General features: G+C 37.0%; 1 protein-coding gene across 1 annotated transcript; it reads left to right on the top strand.

Annotated features, from left to right (window-relative positions):
- The first annotated feature begins 5612 nt into the window (after positions 1-5612).
- LOC110884336 (dnaJ protein ERDJ3B) lies at positions 5613-11477 on the top strand. Its single transcript, XM_022132038.2, has 10 exons — positions 5613-5842; positions 5966-6114; positions 6214-6340; positions 8126-8243; positions 8930-9046; positions 9460-9546; positions 9693-9752; positions 9846-9923; positions 10013-10084; positions 11031-11477. The coding sequence occupies exons 1-10, from the start codon at positions 5775-5777 to the stop codon at positions 11187-11189; spliced, it is 1035 nt and encodes a 344-aa protein (XP_021987730.1). The 5' UTR covers positions 5613-5774; the 3' UTR covers positions 11190-11477.
- Positions 11478-18158: the final 6681 nt, after the last annotated feature.

The following is an 18158-nucleotide window of genomic DNA, read 5'->3' as shown; positions in this document are numbered from 1 at the left end:
ATATATATATATATATATATATCCATGGCCATTAATAGAGAAATGATAATTTGGAGGAGAAGATGAAATATGCACTTTCTCTTTCTGTTAAAAGAAGATATAAATTAAAATGAAATGAAATAGGGTAAAAGAAATATGGGGTGGCTGATTTGAACACATGAGTTGATTGGCATTAAATAATCATGTCAGATCAAATTGGGAAAATAACTTGGGTTGGGAAATTACTGATATAACCTTGAGAGCAAAAAAGATTAACAAGGGACTATGGCAACGTGGATTAATATAGGCCACAAGTAAGGTTTCCTAAGTTTTCTAAGTAAATGGGGTTTTTTGCATAGCATTCTTCTATATATATATAGAGAGAGAGAGGAAGGTTAACGTACATTACGGTTTAACGTACATCACGTACGACAGGTAATTACGCACGTTCATTTTAAAATCACGCACGTTATAACTCAAAAATCCAAAATCACGCATGTTGAAACACAATAATCACGCATATTGAAAACATTAATCACGCATGTTATAGAACAAATCACGCACATTGTCGTACGTGAAGTACGTTAAGCCGTAATGTACGATATACTTTTTCTCTCTCTCTCTCTCTCTCTCTCTATATATATATATATATATAAAGAGTCAGCTAGAAACTGGGAAACAAAACTGGAAAAATAAAAAACGACAGAAACACAAAGACAATTACATCAGCCTACGGAATCAAAAAATAAACAATTCCATCCGGATCCCAAAACGACACCAAACCCCCATTGATATTGATGGGGAAAAATTAATTGATCCCGATTAAACTCCATCTTCCCACGAAAAAAGAAGAGGAGTAATGCTTTTACCAAGTAAAAGTAGATGACGCAGCTCTATTTTTAATCTAATTAAATGAAATATACCATAACCAATGATTTTAGACGTAGCCTTTTTTGTCATTACATACGATGGGTTTTAATGGGAGGAAGCCGGGAGATGCAACTTCTTTCTCAAAGGATGCCGTTTAGACTAGTGGGTATGGAGAGGCTCATCCCCATGAGGATGAGCCGTCACGTCAGCGCCACGTAGGAAGGGCTTGCAGGGGATGGACCTAGGGGTGGAGGATGGGGCCCCACAACAATTAAAAAATATAAAACTTTTTCTGATTTTAGAGAGAGATAGAGAGAGAGGAGAGACAAAGGTGAGAGAGAGAGAAAGAAAGCGGCCCGTCTTCAACGTCTTGGTATAGCCGGTTATCACATGATGGGGCAAGGGGGCGGTGTGGGGGACCGGCGCCGGGCCTCGTCGGGCCTAAGCCGGCCCCCATACCGCTTGGTCTTACGTGTGTGTCTGCTTCCGTCCACAATGGTAGTTTGGCTATGTTTGTAGGTTGGGGGTAGGGTGACAATGGCAAGTATAAGAGCATTTACATCATATTCATCATTTTTATCTTTTTAATTAGACTAGAAATCACTTTCTTTTTCTTTTCTTTTCAATTAACTAATTCTTTTTATATCTTTATCATTATTTTTTCTCTCTACTCTACTCATAATCACTTTCTAAAAATATTAAAATTATTATAGGGGTAAACAGTGTTTTTAATAGAGTTAACCATCATTTTCATCCCTGTGTTTTGTCCAATTATGTCAGTTTAGGTCAAATTTCAAATTTGTTCCATTGCAGTCCATGACATTTTGAAACATGTCAATTCCTTCAAAAAGAAAAGGTTGAATCGAATAATTGGACGAACCTCAGGGACGAAAATTACAGTTAAATCATGTATTTTTTGACGAAACCAGCATGTTTCAAAATTGCCAGGGACGAAAATAGTATAAATTTGAAAATTGACCTGAACAGATATAATTGAACAAACCACAAGGACGAAAATGACAGTCAACTCTTTTTCATATTTACAAATGAACAAGAACATTTTCTCTCTTCTCCACTCAAAATCCCGAATAACCACTATCTATAATCATGAGCACTCTCTTATAGAATTTGATAGGCGTGAAGTGATTTGAATGCTCTAAGACTAATGTATAGCTTAACGTTAAGTAGCCGCAAAGCGTGGACCATAAATTTGATGTTTGCCTTTCTAGACTTTATGTTTTGTGATATTACAAAAGGGTTAAAGTATACGTCTAATATATAAGGAAAAAAGGAAAAGAACATACAAATTGTAGAAAAAATAAAGAGAGAACTTAAAATGGTGGTTACATGCCAGGGGTACAAAAAAATCCTTTAGATGTGTTCGTTAGCATCTTCATCTTTACATCAAATTTTGACTTTAGGTTCGTTGGCATTGGATCTGATCCTGATTTTTTGTACCCGGACTTTTACCACTAAATACAATATGAATTTTATGGAGCTTATTATTTATTATTATTGAGTAAATTGCTAAAATCGTTTATGAGGTTTGGGCATGTTTGTAATTTTCATTTAAAAGAACTTTTTTTTACCATGTAGTCCTTCACTTTTGAGATTTTTTGCCATTTTCATCCAAACGTCTAATTTACTTTATTTTTTCTATCAAACATTTGGATGAAAATGGCAAAAAATCTCAAATCTCAGGGACGATTTTGGCAAAAAAAATGTCAAACAATTGGATGGAAATGACAAAAAAATCCCAAAAATAAAGGACTATATGGTACAAAAAAAGTTATTTAGGATGAAAATGACAAACATGCCCAAACCTCAGGGGCGATTTTGGCAATTTACTTTTATTTATTTGATATATTTTTGTAAACTTGTTGTGTTATATTACTTGTAAAAATCTATAAATACGAATTTTAGTAGATTTATTTGTTATTTTTTATGTTTTTAACGAATTTATGTTATATAACTTATAAAAAACAAAAAAAAATGATTTTTTTGAGTTTTTATATATCTTTTATTTTATTTGTTAAAAAAAGATCTGAAACCCGGTTTCTATCATCTGATCCAGATGCTATAGGATCAAGTTTTATGGACGCTCAAACTGGATAAAATCCGATCCTGATTTACACAATATGGGTTTGACCAATGTTTGACCTATTTAGATTGGATGAAATCCCATCCGGTTTAAAAACAAATGATTTGTACATTTCTAGTTACATGTAGAGATGTTAAATGGATGATGTTTTGAGTTGCGATAACCCAAAAAACAATGTCAAAGACTTGGAGTCCTTTGAAAAAGATGTGGACTTTTAAAACAATGGCCTTGGACCAATGGTGATCGGCGGAGCCGTGGAGATAGAGGTGCACAAATCGAGTTTTTGTTAATACCCGGTTCCGGGTATGGTATTGGTTTTGGGTATGACCGGGTATTGGAAAATCGGGTATCAAGAGAAACCGGGTAGGGTTCAAGTACCGATATTGAAGAGAAAAGTCATACCCTATGTACCCGGGTAGGGTATAATCGGGTTCGGGTATAACAGGGTATTGGAACCGGGTATTAATACCTGATTTTAAAAATTATTTTTTTTATTTTACATAAAAATAAATGCGTTTAGAAATTAAATTTGGTTTGTAAAAGTAATTAAAAATAAATTACAATAACATAAATTCACTCAAATAGAAATTATTTGTTTTATAATATGCATTTCTATAAAAACTTAAATATAAAAGTTGCAAAGTAAACATAAAAATTTACCTTAAAAGTTCGGGTATTCTATCGGGTATTAAAAAACCGGTATCGGGTATAGGGTATAACCGGGTTCGGGTATAGGGTATGACCGGTTCCGGGTATTTTCGGGTATAAATCGGCTACGGTTTCGGTTACGGGTGTTGAGTTCAAAATGTATACTCTATCCATACCCTATGGGTAGGGTCGGGTTTGGTTACGGGTATACAGTACCCGGGTACAAAAATAACCGGTTTCTAGTTTTTTTATCTGATCTGATTCCAGGTACGGGTTTTTTGTACACCTCTACGTGGAGACAGTTTAGAACTTCAGAATTCAGAGAGTTTATTATGGGCCATTGCGTTTCTTGGGCCATGTCATGGGCTTTCCATGTCTCAATGAAATAGGATTATGGCTCGCTCATAGTAACCGATCTAGCTATTAACTTAAACGCACAAGGTACATTTAACATACAAGTGTAAAAAAATTAATTAAGCATGAAAAAAACTCAAAATTACGCTTGAAAAAACTAACAATTTAAATTTATACATGAAGACCAATGTGGTGGTGGTCAATTGGCAAAAACAAAGTCTTTAAATACTTGTGTTTGAAAGAAAGAGATACTGAGTTCAAGCCCCCACAAACGACATAGATTAAAGGAAGTTTACTGTTAAAAGAATTATACATGAAGGAAATAATAAATAACAAATTACACGTATGAAAATTTAAAATTTCACATTCCTACTAAAAACAACATTTATAATACTTTTACATTAATAATTCTTTGTATTTGAACTTTTATCAAAATTCCTTTGTATTTAAACTTTTATCAAAGAGAAAAACAAATTCACTTGTTCAAGCACTTTGGCCCACTCATTGCAACCGAACTAACACCACATGGTGTGGGCTATGTGGGCATGGATCTATTGTGATTAAACCTTTCCACGTCGCACACACCACACTATCGACGGCGTTTTGCATGGTGTTGTGGAATGGGCTTGAACATTTCCACCGGTGTCTAGCTAATATGTTGGTCGACGTGGCATCTGGTTATTAGATGATAAAATTTAGCCGTTGGCCTCAACGGCTAGTAAAAAAAGGTTGTCTTTTTTTTTTTTTTAATTTTCTGCAAATATAAATACACCTATTCTTCCATTTAACCAAATCACTCAACAATCACAAAAAAACACCCTCTCAAAAAACCATACGAAATGCCGGTGATTCCTTGGGTCGTACTAGAGGACATCGCGTTATGCGAATCGAGGGTCGCGATGGTGACCAACCCCGGGGCTACGTTAGAAATGGCTCCGTTTTGGGATTGAGTTTACCATGAATTTTGTTTACGTAGGGGTGGGGCCATCCGAAGTGTGGACGCACTTTGTTCACGTTTTCCGATGATTCATATGGATTGTGCGGGATTTGAGGCGATAGTCAACAGTGTGGACAATGACGATGGTGAGCTAAAAGAAGACGACATCATCCAAATCGCTTGCGTAAAATACCATAACATGTACAGTCGTGACTTCAGACACTACGCGGCGTGACAAATAATGCGTTTTTAGGTTAACGTTTTAGTTTAAGTTATGTAATCTTTTAAATTTTTTATGTTATGTAATGTTTTAAATATTTAAGTTATGTAATCTTTTAATTTTAAATTATGTATTCTTTTAACTAGTATTAATTGGGTTTTATTTAAATTTAATAGATTTTATATAATTTATAAATATAAATTAATAATATAAAAAGTGTCTGTCACGTGTCGAATAACGTCACTCTTCCACGCCCCTCTCCACCCCTCTGTTTTATGTACCACGCCACTTTACTGACACGCGCTGACGTGTAAAACCACACCCAATTTTCAAGCCCCTCCGCACCGTATGATTCAAGCAACAGGTGTCCCACGTGGCTCCATTGTATTGGGTTAGTACACGTGGAAGTTCTCACTCATCACCATTACTTTGCTTTTGCTAATTACACGTCAGCAAACCGGTATCTAAAATACTGAAAACGCAAATTTTGGCTGGTTGATCATACTAATTAATTCTTCCAAAATTTTGCGAATGCATCTGTAATTTCACACTGTTTCCAACAACTGTATAACAGTGTGATTGTGTTCTTCAACTCATAACCAATTATCAAAACCGTTATTCATAACTCATCAGATTCGAATCGAAAGTTCGAAACCCTAGCTTTCATGGCGTATTATAAATCAAAACTATTGTTCGTAGTATACTTATCACTGTTACTGATTGTCAACGCAGCGTAAGTGTCAATTTCTCCATTTCATTTCATTACATTCAATTCAAATGTTTCTGTTCATAATTTTGCATGAATCTGTGGCTAAACAGTGTGTTAATCGAACGTTTATTGTTACGATTGTTACAGGAAAAGTTATTACGATATTCTTCAAGTTCCGAAAGGTGCGTCTGACGATCAGATCAAACGATCGTATAGAAAACTCGCGTTGAAGTATCATCCGGATAAGAATCAAGGAAATGAAGAGGCGAATAAGAAGTTTGCGGAGATTAACAACGGTATTTGCATTGTTTATGTGATGTTGATTTGTATTGCATTTTGTGCATTCGGTTTTGACGTATGGAAATGATGATAATCTGTTTGAATTGTGTGTTTAGCTTATGAGGTGTTATCGGACAGTGAGAAAAGGAGTGTGTATGATAAGTATGGTGAAGAAGGTCTGAAACAGCATGCTGCGGGTGGCGGAAGAGGCGGTGGAATGGATATTCAGGATATATTTAAATCGTAAGACTATGCACTATCCGGCTAATGATTTTGCAATGTTTATATATCAGTGTCAACGATACGAGAACGTAGGCTACGAAGTTGTATATGATTGTTAGTTTAATTGAAACAACAATCTTCTATTATGCAACCAGAGAAATGTTAACCAACTGGGGTAGTCCAGTTGGCCAGTCCCACCCTTTCTCTTCCAAGAGACCCGGGTTCGACTCCAGTGATGGTCACAAGCCACACACCTCTTCCCAGAGGAAACGGAATCAACTCAGGGCCAAGGGTATTCACCGCCAGGCAGTATTGGGACGGTACTAGCTTGTGGAGTGGGATCACTCCAGCGGCCGGGAGGTCCGTGCAATAACCCCCCCCCCCCCCCCCCAACCAGAGAAATGTTAAGTTTGCTTAATTATCTTCCTATCGTCATCCTAATGGGCAATTGGCATAAAGTTATGTGATGTTGAATTTTGTAGGTCAGTGGATTATCGGTGAACGTCTGTTGGGAAGATTTATATCAACTTTATGCTAGCTCACAGATCACCACAAAAACAAGTGTAATAGGCTTCATGCCAAGTATTCTTTGTATTTGATATTAGAAGCATGTATTCAACTAGCAACCAGTTTAATATCATAACCACATGTCAAGAAGCTATAATCTATGCGTATACACTGTTTGCTAGTTGAATACATGTTTCTAATATCAAATGCAAAGAATGCTTGGCATGAAGCCTGTTACACTTGGTTTTGTGGTGATATGTGAGTTAGCATGAAGTCATTCCGTTGTTTTGTTTTACGTGGTAGTTGATATAAACCATCCCAATAGACACTTGGCAATAATCCAGGCACCTATAAAACTCAACATCACGTAACTTTATGCCAGTTTTCCATTAGGAGGATGATTAAGAATATAATTACACTTATTTTACATTTCTCTTGTTGCATAATAAAGGACTGTTGTTTCAAAGAAACTGGATTAGTTTAGCCTTGTAGGAGAGGTATCATTCTTTTTTTAACTGAGGCATTGGTTCTTGAAAGCCAAAATCCCTATGATCTAATATCACCTTTTACGAAGAGAAATAGATTTGGCCCAGTGTACATTGATCTTTTACTTAAGCAACATAACTTGTAATGTTCCCATCAAAGCATTTTCTGTTTGATGGAAATTTACTTCATAAAGATCAAACAAGATTACTAGCTTATGTTTTCTGTAGTGTTAACAACTTCGTGGGAATGACTATTAACGGGTCCCAAGTTTACTGGTAGCGCATGTCCTTTAATATCCACATAATATTATGGGTACAATCTAGATGCGTATGTAAGATATGTCTGCCGGCCATGAAACTAGATCTCTAGAATTTAGGACCTTGGATGTTTATTCTGCAGTATAATAAAGACTTAATTGTATATATTATATATCAATACTGTCCTACGTCTTTGCTCTCTTCTTTATCCGTTACTAGTAATACAACTGATAAATGCATGCCGTTAATGCTCATCTCTTTTACTTATCGATTGTTTGGGATTGTTTATGAAAGTTAAAACTGCTTATCTGCTTATTGACAGCTGTTTTGACGGTGATTACGAGTGATTATCTCAACTAGTTATCAGATTATGTTTGAGTTAAATAAGATGTTCTAAATAAGCACTAAATCACTTGAGCAGTTTAAAGTTGCTTTTCAATCTACTTAATTCAAAAGGCAACAAGCAGTTACAACAGCTTTAATAAGCAATCCCAAACACCCTCAATATCAACCCTAGACTCCCATCACTAAACTAACCACATTGAGCAATTTTCAGGTTTTTTGGTGGTGGCGGAGGAGGCCATCATGAGGAAGAGAAAGTTGCAAGAGGTGATGATGTCATCGTTGACCTTGATGCTACATTGGAAGATTTGTACATGGGAGGGTCATTAAAGGTGGAAAAATTGTATTAATCTGCTTTAACCAGCTAATTATACAACTTTTAAGTAAGAGTAAAATACTGCCATTTCCGTCCCTTAGGTTTGGCCAGTTTGTTTTGCGATTTTCGTCCAAAAGTTTGTTTTCTCGCATCTGGATCCAAAAGGTTTAAAATCTTGCCATTTTCTCCATCCAATTTTCTCTGTCAAGTCAGGGGCATTTTTGTCTTTTTTGTTAACTTAAAGGGCAATTTGGTCTTTTTCACATTATGTACAAGCATTTAGCATAATGTACAAGTATTCAAAAGACCATATTGCTTTTTAAGTTAACAAAAAGACGAAAATACACCTGACCTAACGGAGAAAATTGGATGGAGTTAACGAGCCGGACGAAACAGGCAAGATTTCAAACCTTTTGGATCCAGATGTGAAAAAACAAATATTTGTATGAAAGTCGCAATACTGGCCAAACCTCAAGAACGAAAATGACATTTACTCTTGGTTCCCTTTGTTATCACCATAATATTTTAGAGTTCTAACAGAAAAATTCTGAACCCTTTGATACATACACATACATATATATAAAGCAGGAATGTACAACTAATTAGTACTTTCCTATGATAGTTTGCATGTTAATCTAGCTCCTGCTGATTTTATGGATTTTCTTACCATTTTATTTGTAAATTGTTGTTCAATTGTATTAGGTATGGAGGGAGAAGAACGTTTTAAGACCAGCTCCGGGCAAAAGACGATGCAACTGTAGGAATGAGGTTTATCACAGGCAAATTGGTCCAGGGATGTATCAACAGATGACAGAGCAGGTACACTATTTCTTTAATAATATTTAAGGTACCCTTTAGTTTGCACCCAAGAACACGATGGGTACGTGTATAATCATAGGATGGAAGTGAGTACGGGTTGCTAAACACAACCCTTTAGGTGGGTTTGTATTAGACCCAGTTTTTTTGGGTACCGACCCCACTCCTTCAAACCCATACAACTAGGGATGAGATCGGTACCGAAAGTGCTCGGTACGGTACGGTGCAGCAGTCGAAGGTAAATCAACCCCAAAATACCGATACCGAACCGAAAGTACCGATGCCGAAAATGACAAACAGTGGGTACCGAAAATTACCTGGTACGGTAACCAAAAACCCCCTAAGTATCATAAGTTTAATATATTGGCATCGATGTTAATTCCATCAACCAAACATGTTTGTTATGCTTTTGTTAGGTCTGTGAGCAGTGCCCAAATGTTAAGTATGAAAGGGAAGGAAACTTCATGACTGTGGATATTGAAAAGGGAATGCAAGACGGGCAAGTAAGCACTTATATTTATTTAATGTCTATCACATCTTAAAAATGTTATGCTTTTGCTTCAAGTATTTCATGTTATAAGTCCAAAAAAGTCCATGAATGTCGCAATAACTAAATAGCAATAATAATATCACCTTTTCCTTGTTACAGGAGGTGGTCTTTTATGAAGAAGGTGAACCAATCATAGATGGTGAACCTGGAGATCTAAAAGTTAGTTCATTATTACTACCAGTAATACAAATTCATTACAACTTAATCCAGTTTTTAATAATATGTTAACTATAAATATCAAATCTTGGTCAGTTTCGCATCCGTACAGCACCACATGACAGTTTCAGGAGGGAAGGCAATGACCTTCATGCCACTTTTACTATAACTCTGGTAATTCATTGTTATCTAATATTTTCAGTTTACTTGTGTTTTTATACTAAAATATGATATTATATAATGGGGTCGTTGCGACTTCACAGGTGCAAGCTCTTACTGGCTTTGAGAAGACCATTACACACCTTGACGAGCATCCTGTGGATATTGGTTCACAGGTCAGCAAAGATATAGTCTTTCTGCTTATAGAATAATTTTTTATAGCGGTTATAAGCACTTTCGAGTTGGAGTGTGAATTTCTAACACGTCATGAAAACATGACACTTGCCTAACACGAAATTGGCGGGGTTTGGGTTTAGTTTAAACGGGTTCGGGTCAGTTTCGGGTGGGGCCCATTGGCCGATAATAATCCATACTAACAATGTGATTAGTTACACTCGGAGTTAAGGGAAAACTCAATGGAAAAGTAATAGTGTCTGCCCTAATGAACCATTAACTTATCTTTCTTACAACAGAACGTTGTAAATTGTTTTAAAACAATATAAATGCAAGTTAAGGGCATAAGAAGTTACTTATCTGTTAAATTGGGATTGCCTTTGGCTATGGAAGTGAAAGTTAAGGGTGTCAATGGTCACATTGCAGGTATCGTTTATTATCGGCCAATGAGTCATAGTTAGGAATCCTGATTGGGTATTTTATGCTGTAAATAAACCTGATTGGGTACTTTATGAAAAAAAAAAAGATAAAAGATAAATTAGTATCATATGTAAACTTTAAGCATAATTTTATATACATTTGTTTTTTTGGTTGTAAATTTTAATTTTAGAGTATTAATACGCAAGAAAATAAAATAAAATAAAATAAAGTTTCAGGTTAAACGTCGTGTCAATTCACGTAAACTCGTGTCTTGTTCAGGTTAATGTGCATGACATGATTTTTGGGTCTGGGTCGGGTTTGACCTGTCAACCCGTTTAACACTCCCACTTCCGAGTATTTAAATGAAGAAACTGCTTACGCTTATCTGCCTATTTTAGAATGAAAGAAGTTGTTTTCAACAATTAGTTTGAGATTGCTTACTTCAAACTAATGATTCTTTGTGGATGTGAAATTACCAGCTTACCATTAAGTGTGTTTCTCTATTGACTTTGCAAATTACCTTTTTAGAACATAACAAAACCGAAGGAGGTGAGGAAGTTCAAAGGCGAAGGGATGCCGTTGCACTATAGCAACAAGAAGGGGGACCTATATGTAACTCATGAGGTTTTATTTCCTACATCATTAACAGAGGATCAGAAGACAAAAATCCAAGCTGTTCTTGGTTAGTTTTACTAAATCTAATAATGGACATTTTGGTTTGCTAAGAGGGAAGCATATTGCACATAAATTTGCTCCATTGTTGTCTCTCATAGCTCCTTGATCACTACTAAGATACACTTTTTTTTGTCCTGGTGGTCGGTGTCTTTTTAGATCTGTTATTTCTAGCCTTCACAAAAGTCGGAAAGTTTTGTTACATGCGGATCATTCTCTTTGTTTTTTGAATAACCTGAAATTCGTGTTGGGTTTGGGTTGACGGGTTTGTATAATCTTACTTGAACCTGGCCCGCTTAGTTAGATAAGTAGATCTTGTTGCGTACGTTCTTTATACAAGCTGCTCTGAGACATGTTCTATGTACGGCCAAATAAGTTCTATGTACAACCAAAAGCTACACCTCTTTTTCATATAAGCCTTCATCAAGTAAACCGCTCATGATCTTTTAATCATTTTGGTCGATATTATTTATCTCTCATCATTTAAAACCCGACTTTGAATTAAGATAATATAGTAAACGCCGATGTTTGCCGGGGAAGTCTTTCATTTACCTTGTCCAATGCTTCAACCAGTACAACTTTGGAACTAGATGTAGTTAAATGGACAGTTATGCCAGTTGGGTAATGGGTCAAAGAGGTTTTAAGTACGGGCTTGAGCCGGATTTGCAACAATATTTTGAATGGTTAAAACTTGTTAAATAGTGATCATAATTTATGTTTAAATCATAGCAGAAATTCTAAATTTCAAACTGTGATTTGTGATCCACAAACTGTTCCCAACATAAACAAGATTAGAAACCATATAAAAAAACTCAGTCCGAATGAAATTGAGCATTAAATTAGCAACAATTCTATAAAGAAGGAGAGAGAAAATTGGAAGTAAATTATTCTTAGACCATGTGTAGTGGTGAAGAAATATAATGCCCCCACCATTGGGCATTATCCGACACGTGTCATCCCAGTCAACATGGGGCATTATAGCATAAAGTGGTGCAATAACCCCTATAGTATTTTTAATAAAAAAAAAAGCACACGAAATACAAGGTTGTCAGAGCATGTGGGTAACTGATTGGTGGGTCACATTTCCACAAAAGCAATTCGGCATTTTAATTATAACGCCAACAACAAACTTTTCAAAAAAAAAAATGCCGGGTAACGCCGGGTGTAGTGGGGGGAGGGGCGTTTTGGGGCCTTTTTTTTTCAATATTTTTTAAAATCACGCCCCACTACGGGTGATCTTATCAAAAAAAAAAAAAAAATTAGAGAGGATAAAGTGCAAACCTAAATAAAAAGTAATTAATCCCAAAATATTTAAAACATATTCGCAAAATAAAGAAATTTAGACTCAAATTATTTTTATCTACACTATAATTCTAATCCAAGCCGTGCGTACAAAAGTTTACTAGAGTCCCAAAATCTCTTTACGGGTACTTTGATATCTGAAGATACTAAGATGGTGTTTCTTTTTAAGAGGTAAAATGTCTTCGGTCTACGGATCACATCTGTAGAAGAAGATGTGAACTATACATTTGTAGTCTGCAACAAGAAGTTTGTTTGTTTTTTAACGTATATATTCTTCTAAAATAAACTGGTGGTGGTGTACGGACAGTGGTGGTGGTGCTAGACGGTGGTGGAAGATGGTGGTGGGTGGTGGACGTGGGCGGTAGATGGTGGTGGTGTACGATGGTGTACGATGGTAGTGGGTAGTGGTGTTTAACCCTCTACAGACCTTAGAAAATCTTAGAAGTGGTTGGGCAAAGTTTGCATCAAGAAGAGCTCGCACAGACGTTTTTTAATGAAACGTCTTCGGAAAAACAAACAGTCTAAAGATGACAATGTCTGCGCGGCACAAAGAGAACAGCCTACACAGAGCTTTTTTAGAAAAACAAACAACACCTAGGGTAAATTACTTTTTGAGTCCATGTGTTTTATGGGTTTTAACTAGTTGAGTCCAAAAGCAAAAAGTTTAACGACCCGAGTCCCTATAAGCATTTTCTTTAACTATTTGAGTCCATATTTCTAACCCAGTTAGAATTTTATTGTTAAATTTTGTTAAATGACCAAATTACCCCTATAAAGCACAGGGACTCAAAAAGAAAAATAATATATAATCCCCCAATTAACATTAACAACCCTTTATTTATTAGACCTACCACCACCACCTCCACCACCGCATCATCCCCACCACCACCATCCCCCCGCCGCCAACACCATAATCCAGCTGAAAGCACTATTAAAGGAAGCCCTCTCAGTTGATCTTCACAACAAAACCATAAAAATTCAATATTTATTTTCTGAAAAAAAAAACATCTCACCTAATCTATTAGAACGAGATCTGAATATTTTTTAGCATATCAACAAACACATTAAGGGCAATAACATGACACCCACAGAAGAAGTAGCAATAACTAGCTTTTTGTTTAAATGGGTTTTGTGATTTGAGCTTGCATCAATGGCGGCAATTTGAAAATTCAGCATGTTGGGTCTTGCATCAACTGTATTGTACTAATTTTCCATTATGAAACAAATTGAAATGAATAAAATAAATAGGGGATTTGTAAAAATACTCACAATTGCTCTGTTTTCAAAGTTAAGAAAAAATGAGAAATTGGAAGAATTGGAGGGCGAATTGGGTTCGCCTCCATCATCCCCACCACCGTACCACCTCCACTGTTGTGAATCGATAGTAACACAACCAATTACTAATAGGATTAAACAATAGACGACTGGATTTCTTAGTATTAATTGAAGGATTATAAACTGCAACTATAGGAGTCGATAAAGTAAGCTAAACAATAAGAGATTAAGAAGATGGTGGGAGGATAGAGACAGATCTGAGATGGGAAGAGAGACTCAATTTTCATAAACATTCATCATGCCTCTTTCCTTCTTCCCTTTTGATTATATTATGTAGCATTCCGTTGTGTGCCCCTGATTCCATTTACTTTGATGGGCCGCATGAACTGGGCTAGTTAATTGGGCTTTGTATGGGCTTGGTTCATGACATTACTCCCCCGTTTCAAACACACCTTGTCCTCAAGGTGTAAGGTTAGAAAGGAGTGTAATACCTGATACATGTCCAAGAATCCATCTTCTTTGCATTCAGTTCGCTTAGAACTAATGGCAAATTGTTGTGTGAGGAGAATGGCCATTATAGTTTGTTCCAATAGTTGGGATTCCAATTTGACACTGGCATGATAGTCATGGTTGGAACAAACTAACGCTGGTGGTGTATGACCATAAAGGGCATCAAAATTAACCACCAGCTTGATAGCAAGCCCCCAAGAAACATCGGTTGCAACAAAAATATGAGAATTTCCACTGTAAATTTTCTGCCATGTCTTCATGATAGAGGACTGATAGGTATCACCATGAAAAAGTTTTAGAACATAGATTAGGTGGGGCCAAGTACATGGCACATGTCTGATGCAAACAAGTGTTTCAGGTACACCCACAACCATGTATCTATAAAATCCAAATGAAGAACTTTTCTTACTGTCTTGCAAAGTATCTTCAAGACTTCCTTGTGATAGAAAATCAAAAACTATGACGCGTTGGAAGTTTTGTGTTGCTGGAAGAACTTGATATTTGAAAAACCGCGCACCATGAAGAAACTCCGATGGAAAGCTTTTCGGCATCAATGAGTGAAATCCCAACATGTAGCAGGGAATGAGGGAGGCAACATATGTGACACAACCAGCAGCCAAAAAAATGTTCATTAGGGAAGCCATAGTAGGGGCAGTAGATGCATCTTTTATGGTAGGAAGAAAATGTGATCGAATGCAATAGAATCCAATCATTGTGACAGCGAGATCATCATGCTTAATCCCCACTGACATAGATAATGACTTGATAATGTGCAAGAAAACACCACCATTAATGGCAAGTTGGTAACAAAAGTTGTCTTCTAGTTCCCTAACAGCCCCCAAACTCTTGATTACTACAACCTGTGGATGGTTGACCAGAACGACGACAACACGAAGCCATGGGATCATCCAAATAACATAGCTATCCTGCAGAAGAATAGCATTTACCGCACGTTGTGTGAAGAAAGTAAAATTGGAATCGGACCCGTTAGTTCCCAACACCGGCTCTTCCATTGGTGGATTTTTATATAAATTGACCCATGTAAGCAAAACCTCTAAAAACACAATAATAAGTGATGTTGGCATAAGTATATCTGTGGTGGCAGCTTTATATCCCATATGGTCATAGACAAACAAGTAGGGGTAAAATTGCTGAAAATTTAGCTCCACAACTGATTCAATAAAAGAATGGCTTGCTTGGGTAAAGCTAGCAAACAATTCACCTGTAGCCAATAGATGCCGGACTAAATGACCCATAACACAATTTGAATAGACATCCGCTACCGTAGCTGCAGTTGAAGACATACTTGTTGCTGGACTAAACTGAATAGTTAACGAGTTTGGGAATGTGTGAAGAAGATGAGTAGTGATTTTGTGAAGTTCGTCCACAACATTATCACGTTTGTGCAAAATCAACTCCCTGCCCCAAAGTGTTAATGGATGCAATATAAAAGAACTAATCATTGCACGAGTAGCTACAACAGTTGCCAACCGGAACTCAAGAGTAGTAGGTGTAGCCAACAAAAAGTTATGCAAGACCATTGTGGAACCGTGGAATAGATACACATAAAAATGAAAGAAAAGTAGGTGAGTTGGTAAACAAAAGCTCACCCATGGAAGGCACAAAGAGCTTGTAGTTGGTGTTTCCATTACCCCATGGATACGACCCCACACTAAGAAAGATGGAACCAATGCAGTCGTAGACTCGAGGAGAGCTGGACTCGTTATTTCCTGTCTAGCAACCACTACAAGATTTCTCACATAACAGTGAACCGAATGATCACAAACAGAACAAAAACAACACCAAGGGGGTTTCCATGGGAACGCAATTGTGAAGTCAAACATTATGCCATGAACTACCATGCGAAGCATCTGAATGGAGCTAAAATTAAACCACAAATAACAAAGTGTGTGTGCCCATGAGCTGATTACTGGAACAACAATCCCATTGGAAATGTGAGTCATTGGAAACTCCATTAAGTGAATTCCATCAGCCCCCCTAGTAGTAATACTCATATACCCAAGAAGAAAACCAACCTGATACTGAATCAAAATTTTAGCAAGGGAAGTTTGACTGCATTTGTGAAGGCGACCAGGTCTTATCTCACAAACATGATTCTCATACCAACTCGAAATTATTTCATCGAGGACAATGGTATTTGTCAACCAGCTAGAAATTTGATGATATACATGGTCACCAATGGATTTAAATCGTTTAACAGCTAGAGGAAAGGAGGGTGTTGCCACAGAAACTTGACCCGTATCGAAAGGCAAACGAGGGCCAAACATGAAAAGAGCAGGTGTTAACTGTTGCAGATCAGTCTTCAGTACATCATCTAAGGGTGTGCAATTATTTGACATTTCATCAAATAGCTTTTGGGCATAACTGATGCTACCTAATGATGGATAAGCTAGTCTCAACCCATGACTAGAAGCGCTACCCACTATAGTAGCAGGATTATCAATCATATAAATTTGTGGACACACAACAGTATCGGTTCGTGGAATTCTTGGTGATGCAAACGAATCAATGAAAGCATTCCATTTATCCGGTTTCATACCAGTGAACTGAGACAAGGGTGTAGGCGCTGGATCGTCATTATCCAATCCGAGAGAGAATAGCAATTCTTCCGGTAAGTCGCTAAGCTCAACTGGTATAACTAATGAACCATGTTTCCATCCAGGTTTCCAATTAAAATTTGTAATTACTATTGAATCTATATCCAACAACCAGTGTTTATCACCTTTGATCCAATTAGTCCAACAACTAGTGTTTATCACCTTTGATCCAATTACCTGGACATAATATGGATCCAATTGCAAAGCCGAATCAGTAGTGGGAATGTTAAATACCTCGTCATCAGTGGCTTTATAATCGGCGTTGGCAATTGCATTGTCAATACTATCAGGCATTTCATCGAACACCTTGAGAGCAGATAGCGGTGGGGACAAATTAACAATGGTATCAGCAGTAGGATATAAAGACGAAGAGCAGAATCGAAGAAGCATTGCTGTAGTAAAATCATTCCATGTGAGGTCATCGCTCCGAAACCAGGAATTGAACCAGTAGAATGGTTCATCCTCAAAAACTTCAATAACATATGGGAATCGTTCATCACCATAGATTGAGTAAAATCGAAAGTATAGCTCGGATTGAGAGATCCATGAGTTAGGATCAGAGCCAGTGAAACGAGGTAATTGTGGTTTGAGATCTTCCAAAGCCATCGATGCTAAGGATCAATGAAAGCACCAATGTTGTGAATCGATAGTAACACAACCAATTACTAATAGGATTAAACAATAGACGACTGGATTTCTTAGTATTAATTGAAGGATTATAAACTGCAACTATAGGAGTCGATAAAGTAAGCTAAACAATAAGAGATTAAGAAGATGGTGGGAGGATAGAGACAGATCTGAGATGGGAAGAGAGACTCAATTTTCATAAACATTCATCATGCCTCTTTCCTTCTTCCCTTTTGATTATATTATGTAGCATTCCGTTGTGTGCCCCTGATTCCATTTACTTTGATGGGCCGCATGAACTGGGCTAGTTAATTGGGCTTTGTATGCGCCGGAAAATCAGTACAATACATGGGATTTCTAAAAATACCCACTGTACCACCTCCACCGGTTCGCCTCATCCCACCATGACCTCCGATCATCCCCACCACCGCACCACTCCCACCGCACCACCCCCACCGCGCCGGAAAATCAGATCGGACTTTATGGGTTTTGGCCGGACCTGTCGAGAGAAGAGGGAGGACGACAGAGAGGCTTCTTTTCCTTTTGGTGTTGTCAGAATGTTGCGATCAGATGTTGGGGGGTTATAGGTTTTTTGTCATCAAGTGATTTTGGAGGAGTAACTGGAATACACCTGTAGATGTTTGAGAATGCA

This window comes from Helianthus annuus, chromosome 10, assembly GCF_002127325.2.
Source record: "Helianthus annuus cultivar XRQ/B chromosome 10, HanXRQr2.0-SUNRISE, whole genome shotgun sequence".
In the NCBI taxonomy this organism is placed as follows: domain Eukaryota; kingdom Viridiplantae; phylum Streptophyta; class Magnoliopsida; order Asterales; family Asteraceae; genus Helianthus; species Helianthus annuus.
This window is presented reverse-complemented; position numbering and strand designations above follow the sequence as displayed.

Bases quoted from the DNA above. Each gene is read 5' to 3' on its own strand.
- LOC110884336 (XM_022132038.2), top strand. From the start codon at position 5,775: ATGGCGTATTATAAATCAAAACTATTGTTCGTAGTATACTTATCACTG. The intron at 8,244-8,929 runs GTGGAAAAATTG...CAATTGTATTAG, and splicing joins ACATGGGAGGGTCATTAAAG to GTATGGAGGGAGAAGAACGT. The intron at 10,085-11,030 runs GTCAGCAAAGAT...TTACCTTTTTAG, and splicing joins CTGTGGATATTGGTTCACAG to AACATAACAAAACCGAAGGA.